At 49.4% G+C, this 16,325-nt stretch overlaps 1 protein-coding gene across 3 annotated transcripts in view; it reads left to right on the forward strand.

The window, feature by feature from the left end:
• LOC144127801 (DENN domain-containing protein 2D-like) overlaps nucleotides 1–16,325 on the forward strand; it is a 352,039-nt gene that overhangs the window by 259,736 nt on the left and 75,978 nt on the right. For all 3 annotated transcript variants that reach the window (XM_077660720.1, XM_077660718.1, XM_077660719.1), the window contains one exon: nucleotides 9,200–9,377. In XM_077660720.1, the coding sequence (XP_077516846.1) occupies nucleotides 9,200–9,377 (178 nt within the window). The remainder of the gene's footprint in view (nucleotides 1–9,199; nucleotides 9,378–16,325) is intronic.

Raw genomic sequence — 16,325 nt, forward strand, 5'->3', positions numbered from 1 at the left:
TCCACTGATTCTTGTCAGCCACCTGCTTTGCACTCTGCTCCACTGAACCACAAAAGCGCGTCACCACTTCACTTTGACAAGCAAGACGGCTCGCCACCATCATCAACCAATGCGCAGTGTATATAAGTAGCCGACCAGCGCATCTGCTCGTCAGTGGGCAGGGGGCAGCAGCCATGACACTGTAAAGCCGTTCTATTTTCTTACACAGTTTCTGGCGGTCGCCTGCTATTGCCCTGGTTCCTTTCTTGAGTGGCCTGGAAGGATGTCCTTGCCACCAAACATGGCACCTTTCCACTGATTCTTGTCAGCCAGCTGCTTTGCACTCTGCTCCACTGAACCACAAAAGCGCGTCACCACTTCACTTTGACAAGCAAGACGGCTCGCCACCATCATCAACCAATGCGCAGTGTATATAAGTAGCCGACCAGCGCATCTGCTCGTCAGTGGGCAGGGGGCAGCAGCCATGACACTGTAAAGCCGTTCTATTTTCTTACACAGTTTCTGGCGGTCGCCTGCTATTGCCCTGGTTCCTTTCTTGAGTGGCGTGGAAGGATGCCTTTGCCACCAAACATGGCACCTTTCCACTGATTCTTGTCAGCCAGCTGCATTGCACTCTGCGCCACTGAACCACAAAAGCGCGTCACCACTTCACTTTGATAAGCAAGACGGCTCGCCACCATCATCAACCAATGTGCAGTGTATATAAGTAGCCGACCAGCGCATCCGCTCGTCAGTGGGCAGGGGACAGCAGCTATGACGCTGTTAAAGCCGTTCTGCTTTCTTACACAGTTTCTGGTGGTCGCCTGCTATTGCCCTGGTTCCTTTCTTGAGTGGCCTGGAAGGATGCCCTTGCCACCAAACATGGCACCTTTCCACTGATTCTTGTCAGCCAGCTGCTTTGCACTCTGCTCCACTGAACCACAAAAGCGCGTCACCACTTCACTTTGACAAGCAAGACGGCTCGCCACCATCATCAACCAATGCGCAGTGTATATAAGTAGCCGACCAGCGCATCCGCTCGTCAGTGGGCAGGGGACAGCAGCCATGACGCTGTTAAAGCCGTTCTGCTTTCATACACAGTTTCTGGTAGTCGCCTGCTATTGCCCTGGTTCCTTTCTTGAGTGGCCTGGAAGGATGCCCTTGCCACCAAACATGGCACCTTTCCACTGATTCTTGTCAGCCAGCTGCTTTGCACTCTGCTCCACTGAACCACAAAAGCGCGTCACCACTTCACTTTGACAAGCAAGACGGCTCGCCACCATCATCAACCAATGCGCAGTGTATATAAGTAGCCGACCAGCGCATCCGCTCGTCAGTGGGCAGGGGACAGCAGCCATGACGCTGTTAAAGCCGTTCTGCTTTCATACACAGTTTCTGGTAGTCGCCTGCTATTGCCCTGGTTCCTTTCTTGAGTGGCCTGGAAGGATGCCCTTGCCACCAAACATGGCACCTTTCCACTGATTCTTGTCAGCCACCTGCTTTGCACTCTGCTCCACTGAACCACAAAAGCGCGTCACCACTTCACTTTGACAAGCAAGACGGCTCGCCACCATCATCAACCAATGCGCAGTGTATATAAGTAGCCGACCAGCGCATCTGCTCGTCAGTGGGCAGGGGGCAGCAGCCATGACACTGTAAAGCCGTTCTATTTTCTTACACAGTTTCTGGCGGTCGCCTGCTATTGCCCTGGTTCCTTTCTTGAGTGGCCTGGAAGGATGTCCTTGCCACCAAACATGGCACCTTTCCACTGATTCTTGTCAGCCAGCTGCTTTGCACTCTGCTCCACTGAACCACAAAAGCGCGTCACCACTTCACTTTGACAAGCAAGACGGCTCGCCACCATCATCAACCAATGCGCAGTGTATATAAGTAGCCGACCAGCGCATCTGCTCGTCAGTGGGCAGGGGGCAGCAGCCATAACACTGTAAAGCCGTTCTATTTTCTTACACAGTTTCTGGCGGTCGCCTGCTATTGCCCTGGTTCCTTTCTTGAGTGGCCTGGAAGGATGCCCTTGCCACCAAACATGGCACCTTTCCACTGATTCTTGTCAGCCAGCTGCTTTGCACTCTGCTCCACTGAACCACAAAAGCGCGTCACCACTTCACTTTGACAAGCAAGACGGCTCGCCACCATCATCAACCAATGCGCAGTGTATATAAGTAGCCGACCAGCGCATCCGCTCGTCAGTGGGCAGGGGACAGCAGCCATGACGCTGTTAAAGCCGTTCTGCTTTCATACACAGTTTCTGGTAGTCGCCTGCTATTGCCCTGGTTCCTTTCTTGAGTTGCCTGGAAGGATGCCCTTGCCACCAAACATGGCACCTTTCCACTGATTCTTGTCAACCAGCTGCTTTGCTCTAGCCGCAACAACAATTGCCTTGGCTGAAGTATTGTAGAGACGTTCCAGCTCCGGGAAGTTTGGTAAGGAGTCATAGACGCACAGGCACAATTTCCCGCCGTATTGAAAGAGTTCGATTCCGACCATGGTTGGTCAGGAACATAAGAGGTTCATTCAGCTGACTGTAGGCATACTTCCTGCTGGTAGCGCATTTCCAAGCAAGTGCCTCAATTTAAGAGTTCATGCCCGGCCAGAAAACAATATGATATGCCCTTGCTTTACACTTGTTTATTCTCATATGACCGTGATGAATCCCCTGCAATGTCTCTCACCTCATGCCTGTTGGAATGACAACCTCACAACCCTTGAGCAGAACACCTTTAACATGGGAGAGCTTAGCAGAGAAAGGTTTTAACAGATCTATGCATTAGCATTGAAATCTGGGTCAGTTGTTACATGTTCAGGAAAAAAACCAGTCAAAAGACGGAACACAGCGAAGAAACGAGGCACACATGCGACGACTGGACCAGCAACTGTGCTTTATTGAAGGAAACAGTCTCAGAAGAAAAGGTAGCAAATTTTGCGCAGCTCAGTCATAAAAAAATCTACATATAGAGATAAACTGTGGTCTAGCGCCATTGCGAAAGGAAGCTTAGCTCCTTCTGCATGAGGTAGATAGAAGGATTTCTGATTCAATCATCCCCTTCCATACTAATGAACGCTTCGAGAATTTCGTGCTCAACTTTTCCCTTGCCTCTGCCAACAATACTAACATTAGAAAACTAACGTTAGAAAACAGCGGGCAACAGCTGCATTCCTGGCAATGTCGAGGCAAGTTAGCGCCGTCAGTAGGGGACAGAGTTGGGGTGCTCTTTCAGTCTTTCATTAATACACCGGCGTGTTTGGCCAATGTACACTTTTTCGCAGGTCAGTGGAATTCTGTATACCACACCTGTGGCACAGGTGACGTAGCGGTTTTTATGCTGCGTCGAATAGACCGGACGATAGGTCCTGCCACGTGCAACATGTGAACATAGGCGTGAAAGCTTTCAGGGAGCTGAAAACACAACATTGACGCCCTGCTTTTCGGTGACCTTTTGGGCGACATTATGCACATAAGGCATGACTTCAAAATTTCTCTTTTCCACTGTCTTTGGGTCAACCCTTTTGACGTCTCGAACCTTTACCTTTTGCAAGAGCGTTTCGGCCACTGCCCTCAGAAGTTCTTTTGGAAGACCAGCCCCTCCAAACGTTCATACTGGATATCGAAGCTAGTCTTCATGCTGTGGTGGCAACTCTTTTGCAGTGCATTACGGAAGCAGTTCGTAGCAATCCCCCTCTTGACAATCTTGGAATGAGCTCACGAGTGCGGTAATAAGGACTTCTTAGTTCTAGGCATTAAGCACCAGCAAACATGGCCATCGTCACGAAATGTTAATTGAAGTTCTAAAAATCTAATCGAGTGGTTAGCGGGTAGTTCATATGTAAAACTGAGGGCACTCGAGCAAGCTTTAAAAGCTGTCAAAATCTGGTTTACAACCACATGCAATAAGTCACTCGGTGAAAGATTCGAAAGAATCAGGATATCATCAACATATCTAAAGAGTCTGCACACACTTTTTCAAAAAGAATGCCTTGCAATGTGTTGTCAAACTTGATCATCAGTCAAGATCAATCAATCCTGCGAAAAAGCGTACATTGGCCAAACAGGCCGGTGTATTAATGAAAGACAGAGAGCACCACAACTCTCTGTCCCCTACTGACGACGCTAACTTGCCTCGACATTGCCAGGAATACAGCTGCTGCCCGCTGTTTTCTAATGTTAGTTTTTGTTGTGCCCCCTGTGCTGTTCGGTTATGTGTCACCAGTGTTCTTTTCTAACGGCCACTTGCCCCTCTTCGCGCGCCGTCGCAAGATGCCCCCACGGCGGGCCCCTGCGCCCTCTTGTTCTGGGAAGCCACTCCCTCCTGTGGATTCCTCACCGGCCCCTCGGTCCTTCGGGCGGCGAGTTCGGCTTCCGCCTCGGTCAACGCTGGTCGCACCCTCTTTAGTAGTAAATAAACAGTGAAAAATTACCGGCGTGTGTCTTGCTGCATTGACAACTACCGGACACGACAGTTTTCTAATGTTAGTATTGTTGGCAGAGGCAAGGGAAAAGTTGAGCACGAAATTCTCGAAGCATTCTTCATTAGTATGCAAGGGGATGATTCTCGGATTATCGGATTCTGTAGCACATCACTCAGGTAGCAATCTTTGAACGTTTCTGCAGCAAGATGTTTCCATGTTGCTTTGGTGATTAAGGAAGATACTGTACTCATAGCGTGTACTTCTATGTCACCTGTGCTGACGCAATCACTTTTCCGTTTGATGGGAGCCCATGATAGCATGTTTGCGAGCAAGAGCTGCTTTTCTGGAACAAAGTGTTGTGTCAAAATTATATCCTAGTAATCTCAAGAAGAATCGCTGCAGGCTCGGTGGCGTATTTCCAATGGCTTTCTTATAGATGACAATCAAAGGGCGATAGTAGGTTTCAATAATTTTTTTTCGGCCGTACACAAAGTGGTCAAATTTTTCACAGCCATATGTAATAGTGAGCACCTATTTTTCTATTTGAGAGTATCGTGTTTCCGATTCAATTAAGAGTTCTAGATCCATATGCTATAGGTTTCCATGTGCTGTTGTGGCTTTGCAATAGCACACGCCTGTTCCACTGCGTGACGTGTCACACAAGACCGTTGTTTCTCTTCCCGAGTCGAACATTGACAACAGTGGTTTGGCGCCATTCGTCCACGTGGTCTGGTGTCCAGTCAAATACAGCGTCTTTCTTGGTAATGCTTCTCAAAAGCTGCATCCTATCTGCCAGCACTGGGATGAAATTTCCAAAATAGTTTACAACACCAAGCACTCTCTGCGCGACAAGTTTGTCGCTTGGCTCTGGAACCTGCAACATGCTTGAACAAGAAAAGGACTTGGCCTGACACCTTCTGTTGTGATTACGTCTTCTCCTAGAAAGTCTATCTTGGTGATGTCGATACCGTATTTGGCTGGGTCAAACACTGCCCCACTTGTTCTGCAGCCTTTAGCATGGACCTCCGTTGTTCGTCATGTTCTTGGCTTGAGGTGCTCCAAACCAGTATATTATTGACGCAGAATTTTGTTTGTGGGAGTGCCTCAAAAATATCGATCTTCAGGGTCTTTTGAAGCACCTGCGATGCTGACAAGATCCCGAAAGGCAATTGCAGGAAACGGTAGCGGCTAAAGTGTGTTGCAGATGTGCAGATTTTGGACGTTTCCTTGTGATGGGGAATCTGGTAGAATCCAGAGCTGGTATCTAAGCGCGTGAGCACTTTAGTTCCTGTGAGCTCAACTTCAATGTTGTTGCACATAGGCATTTCATAGTGTACTCATGGACTCGTTCACTTTTTAAGGATCCATGCACACTCAAAGTTTTGCGCCCTTCTTGCGTACTATGACGAGAGGGCTTACCCAGTCTTTGGGCTCAGTCAGTCACTGTTGTGATTATGCCTCCTTGCTCCATGTGCTCCAGCTCCTCTCGAAACTGCTCCTTCAAGGCCAATGATACACGTTGCGCAGGATGAACAACTGTTGTGCTCCATTGTGAAGAACCATGCAGTACTGGCGCTGGACACAGCCTATACCAGAAAAAAGGTGGCCAAATTCGTGCACCGCTTTCTCTGAGCTGCTCTGCAATGCACTGTGCACTTGTCGAGATAACAGCCTAAGGGTCTCGCACGCCTGCAAACCAAGGATTGCTTGCCCTTCATTTCGTACAACGAAGAAATCCTGTGTGGAAGTATGGTCGTTCAGAGTCACTTCTCGCCTTATGGTTCCCAGATGCTTGATTTAGCTTCCATCGCACAATTGCAAAGCTGCGCTGCTTTGCTTTAAAGGTGGTCTGGGATGCATCTTTGCATACAGCACAAACGGCAGCAGATTAGTTTGAGATCCGATGTTAACTTTCAAATCAACAAACATTCCTCCTATCTTCGCTTTCATTGTCCAGTCCGGCAGGGTAGTCACAGTGTTGACTGAGAGTATTTCAAAATCGTCTTCGCTACCTTGGAACTCACTAACTTGCATTTTCGTTCTGCAGCACGTGGCAAAGTGGTTTTTCTCATGCCATGCCCAACACTTCCTTCCGAACGCTGAACATTTTCATTAGGCATGTGTCTTTCCACACTTGCTGTTTTGCATTTGACCTATCTCTTGTCTTACGTATCGAATCAACCTGCTTTTGTTCCCCCACAACCAAACTTGCTGCTTCGGCTGCCTTGCAAAGTTCTTCTGCCTTCTGCAGCGTTAACTGGCTGTTGGCTAGAAACTTCTTCATAGTCTTTGCGTCGTGCGTTCCAATAACAATCTGGTCTCTCTCTAACCATCGTCTCTGCTAGGGCACCAGCTTACCGCTGCTTACCGGTAGCCTCTGTTCTGGTCAAGAAGAGGTCAAACTTTTGTTTAAGCAGCTGCTAGTGCTTGCTTATGCCCTCTTCAAACTGCAGCAGTTCCGATGGCTTGACGAAATTCATCCTGCTGGCCTTTGTTCTGCGGCTGACTAGCTGCAGACTAGCTGGAGGCAGCCTGGGTTACATGCTTCTGACAGCATGTATCGGCTGTGTTGGCCAACGAGACAAGCACGATATGATACAACGCTAACACAGTTTGGTTCGTCCGTTTAGTGACTAATGTAACGAAACACTAAAGAATACAGCGTAATGCATTGCGGTTTATTCGTAACAAATATAAACGCACTGATTCACCTGCTAACCTCGCGGCTATAGCGGGTTTAGCTAGACTATCATTCAGAGCACAGCAAGCTCTACTCAAATTTTTATTTCTCTTGATTCACAACTACTACAAGATAAACTTATCAAAATACCTCTTTTTTTCACAGTAACTTTCTTCGAGGAGTAAACACGCACGCCCCATAACAGAATACTCATGCCGTAACAACACATTCATGTATTCTTACTTTCCCCTCGTATTTAGAGAATGGGATCGCCTTATTATTTCTGCAGACACGTTATCTCAGTTCACGTCACAGATAGAATCCATATCAATTAACCAATAATGATGTCTCATTTACGTATTCAAACGCCTCTTAACACTCCGATAATGTATAGATTGTTAATTAATCATGAAGTAAGTGTCACTTTTTTTACTCTTGCTCCCGTTTGTTGTTATTTTGCCGAATTTCTCATTGAAATGTTGCACCTCACTCCTAGACGTAAAATTTTCTTTAAATACGTGTGTTTGTGTATGCATGTGTTTGTAGTCCAAGACATTTTTTTACTAATGTTTACGTTTTATTTTAAATTGATTTTTCCTTTACATTCACCTTTGTTTGATTTTCTGTCATGCAACTCACGAGTGCACTGCTTGGATTTGTCATGTTTCTTGTTGTTCGCTCACCTGCTGTGGTTGCGATGAGACTGGTAGTGTTGAAAATAAATAAATAAAAACATTCCATCAAAATTAGGTGTCTATACTCATGCCACCTGCCAGCACACTTTATATAAATGTCATCATTCGGCTGTTGAAATCGAAACCAAAACAGCATGAGAAATTCGATTCGACAACGATGCAGTGGTTGTCGGAGAGTATCACGCAGTAATTCGTGTATAATAATACATTACGCATCATTGCAAAGCAAAAAACATGCACCCAAAGGTTAGGCGTCTATATTCCTTTAAGAAACGTGTCTATACTCATGCCACCTGCCAGCACACTTTATATAAATGTCATCATTCGGCTGTTGAAATCGAAACCAAAACAGCATGAGAAATTCGATTCGACAACGATTCAGTGGTTGTCGGAGAATACCACGCAGTAATTCGTGTATAATAATACATTACGCATCATTGAAAAGCAAAAAACATGCACCCAAAGGTTAGGTGTCTATATTCCTTTAAGAAAGGGCTCCTCATATATGCTTGAATTAGCAAATGACGTTGAAACAAAACATTCTTGCAGGCTGGTTGGTTCATTTCATTGAAAGGTAGGTCTGCTTGAACAAGTCCTAGCTTTTATTGGCGTTGAAACGGCTGCATTTCTCGTGCTAGGCAACTGTGGTGGCCACATGCAGCATGATGGGGTATTTTTTAAAGATACAGGAGGTGATGTTTTTTAATACGTAGGTGACCTGTTTCGTCTTGCTTAGGTGGCCTCTGCATCAGCATTCAGCATGTAGCAGCATCGACTGCACTTCCGCTTACAGTAGCGACTAGTTTCAAAGTAAAAAATAAGCCTATGCCTTCGCTTATTACCCAGCTTGCATCTTTGACTGCCTCTGACAGCTACTCTGCTGCCAGGCGTACGCCGAGAATGAACGCGAGTTGTGGACTTGTAAGAAGCCGAAGGTCAGAGTTATCAGGCAACTGTTCTACTCTATTTGGCAGATCACCAGAGACACTTTTCGGGTGAATTGGCGACAGCCTGAACCATGCTCACAGACTGTCAGATGTGTCTCGTGCAACAGATTTTAAGAATTAGGTTATTCAAAGTCCAAGTATTTCATTGTTACCTCTCCAATAGTATCCGTTGGCTCAATGATGTTCGATCCACGCTAATTTGCACTGCACTACCAAAAGGGCAGAGGTGTCGCTATCGTGATTGGCTAGTTTCATGGCTGCTGCCAAGAGATTCGCCACTTAGAACAAATGCACAGTGTTTGATGTAACTCCCGCAGTCCTGCACGCACTTGTCAGACCATGCAAAACACAGCTGCTGCACCGAGAGTGAAATATTTTTAAATTGAATGTTCTCTGCCGTAAAGGCATCATTACCTAAAAAGGACTAGAGAATAAATGAGAATGACGATCTGCGTGGTGTGAAATGTATGCAGGCTGGTGCGGAGGTGGGTGGAGTCTGTCGAGTGCCTCGTGTACCCATTCAAGTGGGCGCACGTACGGGTGCCCCTAGTGCCTCGAAGCCTGCTGGCCCAGTGTTCATCCCCAGAGCCCTATCTGCTGGGGGTGCCTGCTGCGATGGTGCACACTGCCCTCGAGCTGCTCGCGGGGCCGGTGAGTTCACGTTTCTCGGCTCTCCGAGAGCAAAGACTGTTTTGCCAAAAAGAAGCACGAAGAGTTGATGCAGTGCACAGCACAAGGTGTGAAAATGACATCGCAAGGGAAGACATGGAATTGGCTTAGCTCAGCTAGGTTAGGATATGCATGCTTAGCCCCTCGAGCTTCATTCTTACGCTGACGGGCCATGCGCAGTGTGCGTTCTCACTGTCAGCTTCTTCACCCATGGAGCAACTCATTAGCGTTAATTAATGATGCATTTATGACTGCCCGTTAGTTGAAAGGCAAATGCGAACTATTTAATAGTTAGGGAATCCTAATGATAGGTGTAACGTTAAGATACCAGAAGTGGGCAGAGTGGGTGAGGGAACAAACACCATTTAATGACATCCTAGTCGAAATCGGGAGGAATAAATGGGCTTGGGCAAAGCATGTACTACAAGGCAAGATAACCGCTGGTCCCTAAGGGTAACAGAGTGGATTCCAAGAGAAGGAAAGTGTAGCAGGGGGCGGCAGAAAGCTAGGTGGGCGGGTGAGATTAAAGGGGCCCAGAAAGGGGGTCTCAATAAAGGTGCGATATGTCTGGGATGTTCAAAGATGACAGTTGATAATTATCCCCCAGCTAGAATTATTTTAATGTATTTTGTGGAAGCTGAGTTATATGCAGACAAAATTTGAGCTTCCGTGTCTTCGTGCCTTTCCCTCTCCTCTCGCACGCCAAAACGGCGGTGCCCCTCCGCCAGCCCCACTCACTCGGCCCCTCCCCTACCCCTGCCGGCTGCAGCGCGTGCAGAGTGGCCGCGGCCGTGGTAGCGCGAGACGTCTGAAAGAATTTGGCACTGCGAACCAATGATAACCCCCGGCTGCTGACGTCATTTGCACGACGTGTCGTTTTATGCCAGGTTTTCGCGCAAAAGCCCAGCACTGCGCGTCACTGTGAGGTGTGAAAGCGGGAATTTTTGAAAATGTATTGTAAATTTCCCGCTCGCTTTTGTGGTCTTATACGCGGCATGGACGCTCGGTGGCCTGTACTCTACATAGTGCAAGCATTTTAAAGCCAAACTCAAACACCCCTTTCTGTGTTTAAGAAGTTTGCAGTCATATGGTGGCCGCAGCTGGTGTAGACAGGGTTAATTGGAGAGGCATGGGAGAGGCCTTTGCCCTGAAGTGGGTGTAGTCAGGCTCATGATGATGATGATAATGATTATTCCTGAATCGAAGCATTTGATACCCATAATTGGTTTGGCAACGTGGTACGTACAGCGAGACGTGATCACTCAGTGGGAACGAATCAACGATTGTGGACTGTAATGAGTTAGTGGCCGATATGGCCAACGTGAATGACGAGGGGTTCAAATTGGTGAGTCATTGGAAGCAGAGAACGGTCCGTCCATGTTCCTGAGCGACCAGATCACAGCCAGCCTCGACAGCAGGGAGGACTCTCGCATACCTCACAAGCAAGGAGAAAATCAGCTACAGTGGCCAACAGTGTGTCCCAGTCCACATCTTTTGCTGATGTTGTGAGTCAGGGCGTGGCGCAAAGTAAGGAGCTCAAAAATTAAAGTATTTCCGACCTTGGAGAAGAAAAACAGCGCAGCAACAGAGACAAGAAAGAAGACGGGGCAGGTGTTGACTAACTGGTGGTTTATTGAAAATATACTCTCTGTACAACCAAAAGCGCACATGAGCTCCACTAGCGACACTGTTAAACTGACAACTTCAGTCATGGTGATCAAGGTACAGTCATGAGCGAGGACAGATGGGGTGCTTACGCATGTGTGCAGTTTTTCAGCACCTGTCCAGTCTTCTGTCTTGCCCCTGTTGCTGTGCGCACTGTTTTTGTTCTTCAAGTATTTACCAGCTCGCTCAACTTGCCCATTTACTGAAGTTTATTTCTTTTTTGCTCGGGGCCCTGCATTCACATTTTACAGCGATTCTTCCTGGCACTTTGAAGAATTGCAGCTGGTGCTTTCCTTTGAGTCCATTATTACCGCCTTCGCAGCGAACTTTATTTCGCTCTAATATGGCTAGTGCTCAACCTCATGGAACCTTACTGGATCTCAATACCAAAGAAAAGTGCCGTTTATAATGCAATAGCATTTCGCTGGGATTCGAAGTTGATTAGCTGAACTGAAACTATTCTTGAAAGAAAGTTGTGTTTGAGTACTGACCCTCTCAGAAGCTGGCCTGCCAAGTGGGAGATCTTCGACTGGATGTCGCCCATAAAAACTGCAGCATAAAGTCTTTTCCTGCAGGAAGTGGTGCGCTTTACATACGCCGGGAGGTTCCATATGTTTCTTTAAGCGCCACCGGTCTTTGCATGGATGACATTGAAGTAGCAGCTGTAAGGATACAGCTTGACTCTCGAACTCGTTCTGTTGCATCCGTGTACGTGTCCCCGTGGGAGAACGTAGCATTTAATTTGTTTTTTAGCAGCTTTGTGATCACTGCCCGGCTCCCCAAATTATCTGTGATGACTTCAACACCCATCATTTTGTCTGAGGTGAAAGGAACTCTTATTCCCATGGACAAACTTGTCAAGGTCATTGACAGTTTGGACCTGTGTGTTGCCTAGTGACGGAAGCCCCGATTTCTTCCGACCTCCAGCCTCAGCAACAGCCATAGACCTCACTTTGCATTCGCCTGACATCCGGGTGAAGTGTTTAACAGCTCCTGACCATATGGCAAGTGACCATAACTTGATTTTTGTGTTTGCTGCCGACTTCCATACACATGGCTGTAGAATCTGCCATGTTGTCAACTGAGACAAGTACAGAGAGCACCTAGCATATGTATCCGGGTATGGGATTGACAGATTGATTTCTAGTAAGATAGCAGCAACTTTGGTGTTCAAGTTACCTGAACATTTTCCAGCCCCAAATTTAAAACTAAAGAACCTTTTCGCAGCGCACAGAAGGGCGGAGCGACAACTCATGCGGAAAAAGGACGACAGAGCCTTGAAGACTGCCTTCAATAGGCTGAATTCTGCCATTCGACAGCACACGAACAATCTCTGCAGGTCGCAGTGGGCCTCCTTCTGTGCTAGCTTGACTGTATTCTCACCGGTGACAAGAATATGACTAGTCATTGGCAGTCTTGCTGGAGAATGCCGTTCTTGGAAGCCTTTCGAAGCTCTTGCAATACGCAAGCAGAAACCTCTTGCGTGCTTGGCAGAAGAATTTGCAGATGCATTTTTATGTGCAAATTATGTGTCGGTAGCCAACAGAAGAGCCAACGCCGCTCACGCCTAATCTTTCTTTGGCTATGATGCATTTGACTTCTGCCAGCCATGTTTCCCAAGTTTTTAATGTACTTCGTCAGTTGTCATTAGTGCGCTGGGTCCGGTAAGCGATCAGTGCTCGTTGACGGCTACATTCAAGATTGCTGTCAATTTTACGCCGAAGAAACGAACTGAGCACCGGGCCGCAAGTTCGACTTTCGCAGCTGGTGATACAGGTGTGACAGCTGCAGCGAGGCAAAATTTTCAGCTGCTCCACAAGGTGCCGTGATGTGGCTGTTTGTGAAGTGCGGGATTACGCTGGACGATGATGTTTAAACGGCATGCTATGGTACCGCAGCAACGATCACGACGGCAGCGCTACTGAGGACGATGGTGCAAATGTGCACGAGTAGTCCAGTGACTAATACAGTTTCGTTTTGGCAATTGCCCACCGGCACGCCCACGTGCAGCAGCTGATAGTGGCTGGAAATAAGGTGTGACAGCTGCAGGATAATGCTATCACATTCCATTATTATCGGCCAAGCTTAAACTAGGTAGCCTTATGTTTTCTTGTTTTTTTTTTCTGAAGAGTGATATCAGGGGTTGACTCACATTCGAGTCAACTTACAATCGTGTAAATACAGTAATGCTCTTAGTTCCCTAGGCCTTGATGATCTTATTGTGTGGCCGTAAGCTAAAGGACACTAAGTTTGCCATACGCGAAGACTTCACGCCCGCAGTCAGAAAGGCACGCTTCAGGCTTTCACAATACGAACGTGACCTGGCTTTTCCTTCCAAGTTGCGGTTTGATAAGCTCCATGGCAGCAAAAAGTGTTTTGTCTATGATTTTCACGGGAAACTGAGCACTCATCTTCAGTGTTAGATTTACTGTTCTGCAACCGACCTTTTGTAGTGTGTGACACTGTGATCATACCAGGAATAAGCGACCACAGCTGTGTTGTTGCTAATGTTCGGCATTGTCCTTATTTAATTCCATGAGGTTATGGGGTCACTCTGCGTCCAGCCGGCCGGGAAGGCGAGCTTCCGTGCAAGCTACACGCAGGCGTTATTTAAGCACGCAACACGTTTCCCCAACCCGTGGCGCAGAGTCGCAGCCACGGCAGGTCCGGACGAAATAGGCAATGGCAGGGCACGCTAGGAAATAGTTTATTATCCTAACGCGAGGTAAAGCACACTGCGGAAGAATGTTCTATCCGTAAAATAGATGTTCAGTAGCTCACCAAGTCGTTGACGTCGACCGGCGTTGGTGTTCGGGGGCCGGCGGGCAGCGGAAGGGGTCCGTGGGGTAGTTAGGTCAGGTCCGGCGGCGAGAGAGCTTCCCGCCGCGCGATCACCCCTTTTTATCCCCTCGGTCATTGCCTCCCTCGCAGCAAATCGTTACCGTCAAGCTTAGGCGTGCTACCCTCTCCGCAGAAGGCCGCGCGCTGCCGTGACGTCACGTCAGTGCTGGGGCGGAAATGAGCAGAGTCGCGGGGGTGCCTTCTCTCCACATTCCTGGTGGCCAGCGCGCCCGTGTAGGTCACGGTCGCCGCTGGCGCGGGGGACGAGGAGGGGATACCAGTGTATCCCACATCCTCCCCTCCTTAAGAAGCCTCCCGAACACAGAAACAGGGGCAACATTACTTGATCTCCGCCATCCTGGGATCGAAGTTCTTCAGCTCCCGCTGGTGCATCGGTTGACGGCCGCGCCACGCCCCCGCCGATCAGCTGCTTCGCTCCGAGGGCTTGGCCTCCCGCACGATGACGCTTGGAATCTTGCTCCCTCTCACGGTCTTCCGAGTGCGCGCGGCTGCGCCGTTCCGGCGAATTCGGTCGACCGCCTCCTTGGCGCCGGCTGGGATGGCTTGGAGGCCAGGTCCATGGCTGCGCCCCTGAGGTACTGGGTCAGGTGGCTTCAGGGGCCAGGGCTGCGGCGCTTTATGGTTGAGGCCGCGGTTGGGCTGCCCTGGCATACCTGGTCAGCAGGCGAGGACCCAGGGTTGCGGTGGTAATGGGACCCCGCAGGCGGTGGCGCACAGTCGACGGGTGGGCAGCTCCGATGCGTTGTGGCAGGTAGCCGGGGTGGCCAGGGTGGCAACTGCAGGTCGCGGGCGGGGCGTAGCGTCGAGCCTTGGGCGCGGCGCGTTGCCGAAGCTGGATGGTGGCTGGTAGTGGAACGGTGTCGTTCCGATGTGCCCTGCTTCTTTTCCATCTGCGCTGGAAAAGGTCAACACAGATGTAGCCAGCTCCCGCAGCGCGTGCTGCGTGGCTGTTCGACCCTCACGAGAGTCATGAGGGTTAATGCAAGTCAGTCTTGCGTGACACTGATCGGCATGAGCGGCCCGTACGTTCATGCATCTAACGAGACTGCCTGCCGGCTCGCGCCCTCGCTCTAGGCTGCGCAGGCAGATTCTGTTTCTGCCTAGGGCGCAAGTTATAGCGGGACGCGGGGTTCGCCGGCTGATCGCAGATCTCGTTATCCGACTGCGGCGCGGGTCGGGCTGTGTCCTCTACCCACTCATCTCGCTGCACGTAACGTTTCAGGTCGCATACGTGCACCGGTCCGCCTGTCGGTTTCGACCGCAAGTTCTCGAGCCTGTAAACGAGCGAGGAAAGTTTCTCTCGCACGCGGAACGGCCCGATCCATTTCGGCGCCAACGAGGCCGCAAACTGTTTGCTAGCGTCGCTGAGAACGTGCTGGCGTCGAAGCACCAGATCGCCCACTTCGTAGTGAACATCCCGGTGCGAGCGGTCGTACTGTGCTTTCTGCTGCGCCCTAGCGGTGCTCAGGTTGCGGCGAGCCTTGCGTAAGGCCTCCGTCATCTTAGCGCGCAGCTGCGTCGCGTACTCAGCTCGTGCTGAGGAAGCGACTGGCGTCTTCCTGCTGTCCGATAGAATCCGGTCCATCGGATTTAGCAGCTCTCTACCCAGATTGAGAGAACACGGCGCATACCCAGTCGAGCGGTTAACGGTCGAACGCAAAGCAAACGCGATCTCCGGCAGATAGGAGTCCCAATCTTTGTGCCTCTCAGAGTACGCGACAAGCAAGTGCTTAACGTTGCGATTGACTCGTTCCGTGGGGTTCGACTGAGCATGATAGGTGGTCGTTTTCTTGTGCTTAATGCCGAGTGCAGCGCACGAATCAACGAACACCTTCGCAGTGAAGTAGGACGCGTTGTCCGTTATCAGCTGCTCTGGGAAACCGAACCTGGTGAATACGTCCATCAGCTTCTCCATGATCACTCGTGCCGTCAGCTTTCTAAGGGGGAAAAGTTCAACCCACTTGCTGAAGTGATCCGTGACCACCAGCAAGAACTTGTTCCTACTCGGTGTCATAGGATACGGTCCCATGATGTCGCACGCCGCGATTTGCCAGGGAGTCTGGCTGTTAATCGGGTGCATGAGGCCGGGTGGTCGTCCGCCTCGGGGCTTCACACTTTGGCACACGTGGCACGAGCGGGCGTAGCGTATTACGTCCCTTTTCATGCCAAGCCAGGTAGCAAAGCGACACAACTTAGTGTAAGTCTTGGGGCCGCTTGCATGCCCAGCGATGCACGAGTCGTGAAAGTAGCGTAACAGTGCTGCTCTCAATACTCGCGGTATCACCACCTTGAACGCCTCGTTTGTGTCGTTCTCGGAGGGGATATACCTCAGCAGGACGCCGTCGGAATCCAGCAGATACGAATCCATCGCGCTCACAGCACTACCAGCTGTTTCCCAGCGCC

This window comes from Amblyomma americanum, chromosome 4, assembly GCF_052857255.1.
Source record: "Amblyomma americanum isolate KBUSLIRL-KWMA chromosome 4, ASM5285725v1, whole genome shotgun sequence".
Classification (NCBI taxonomy): Eukaryota; Metazoa; Arthropoda; class Arachnida; order Ixodida; family Ixodidae; genus Amblyomma; species Amblyomma americanum.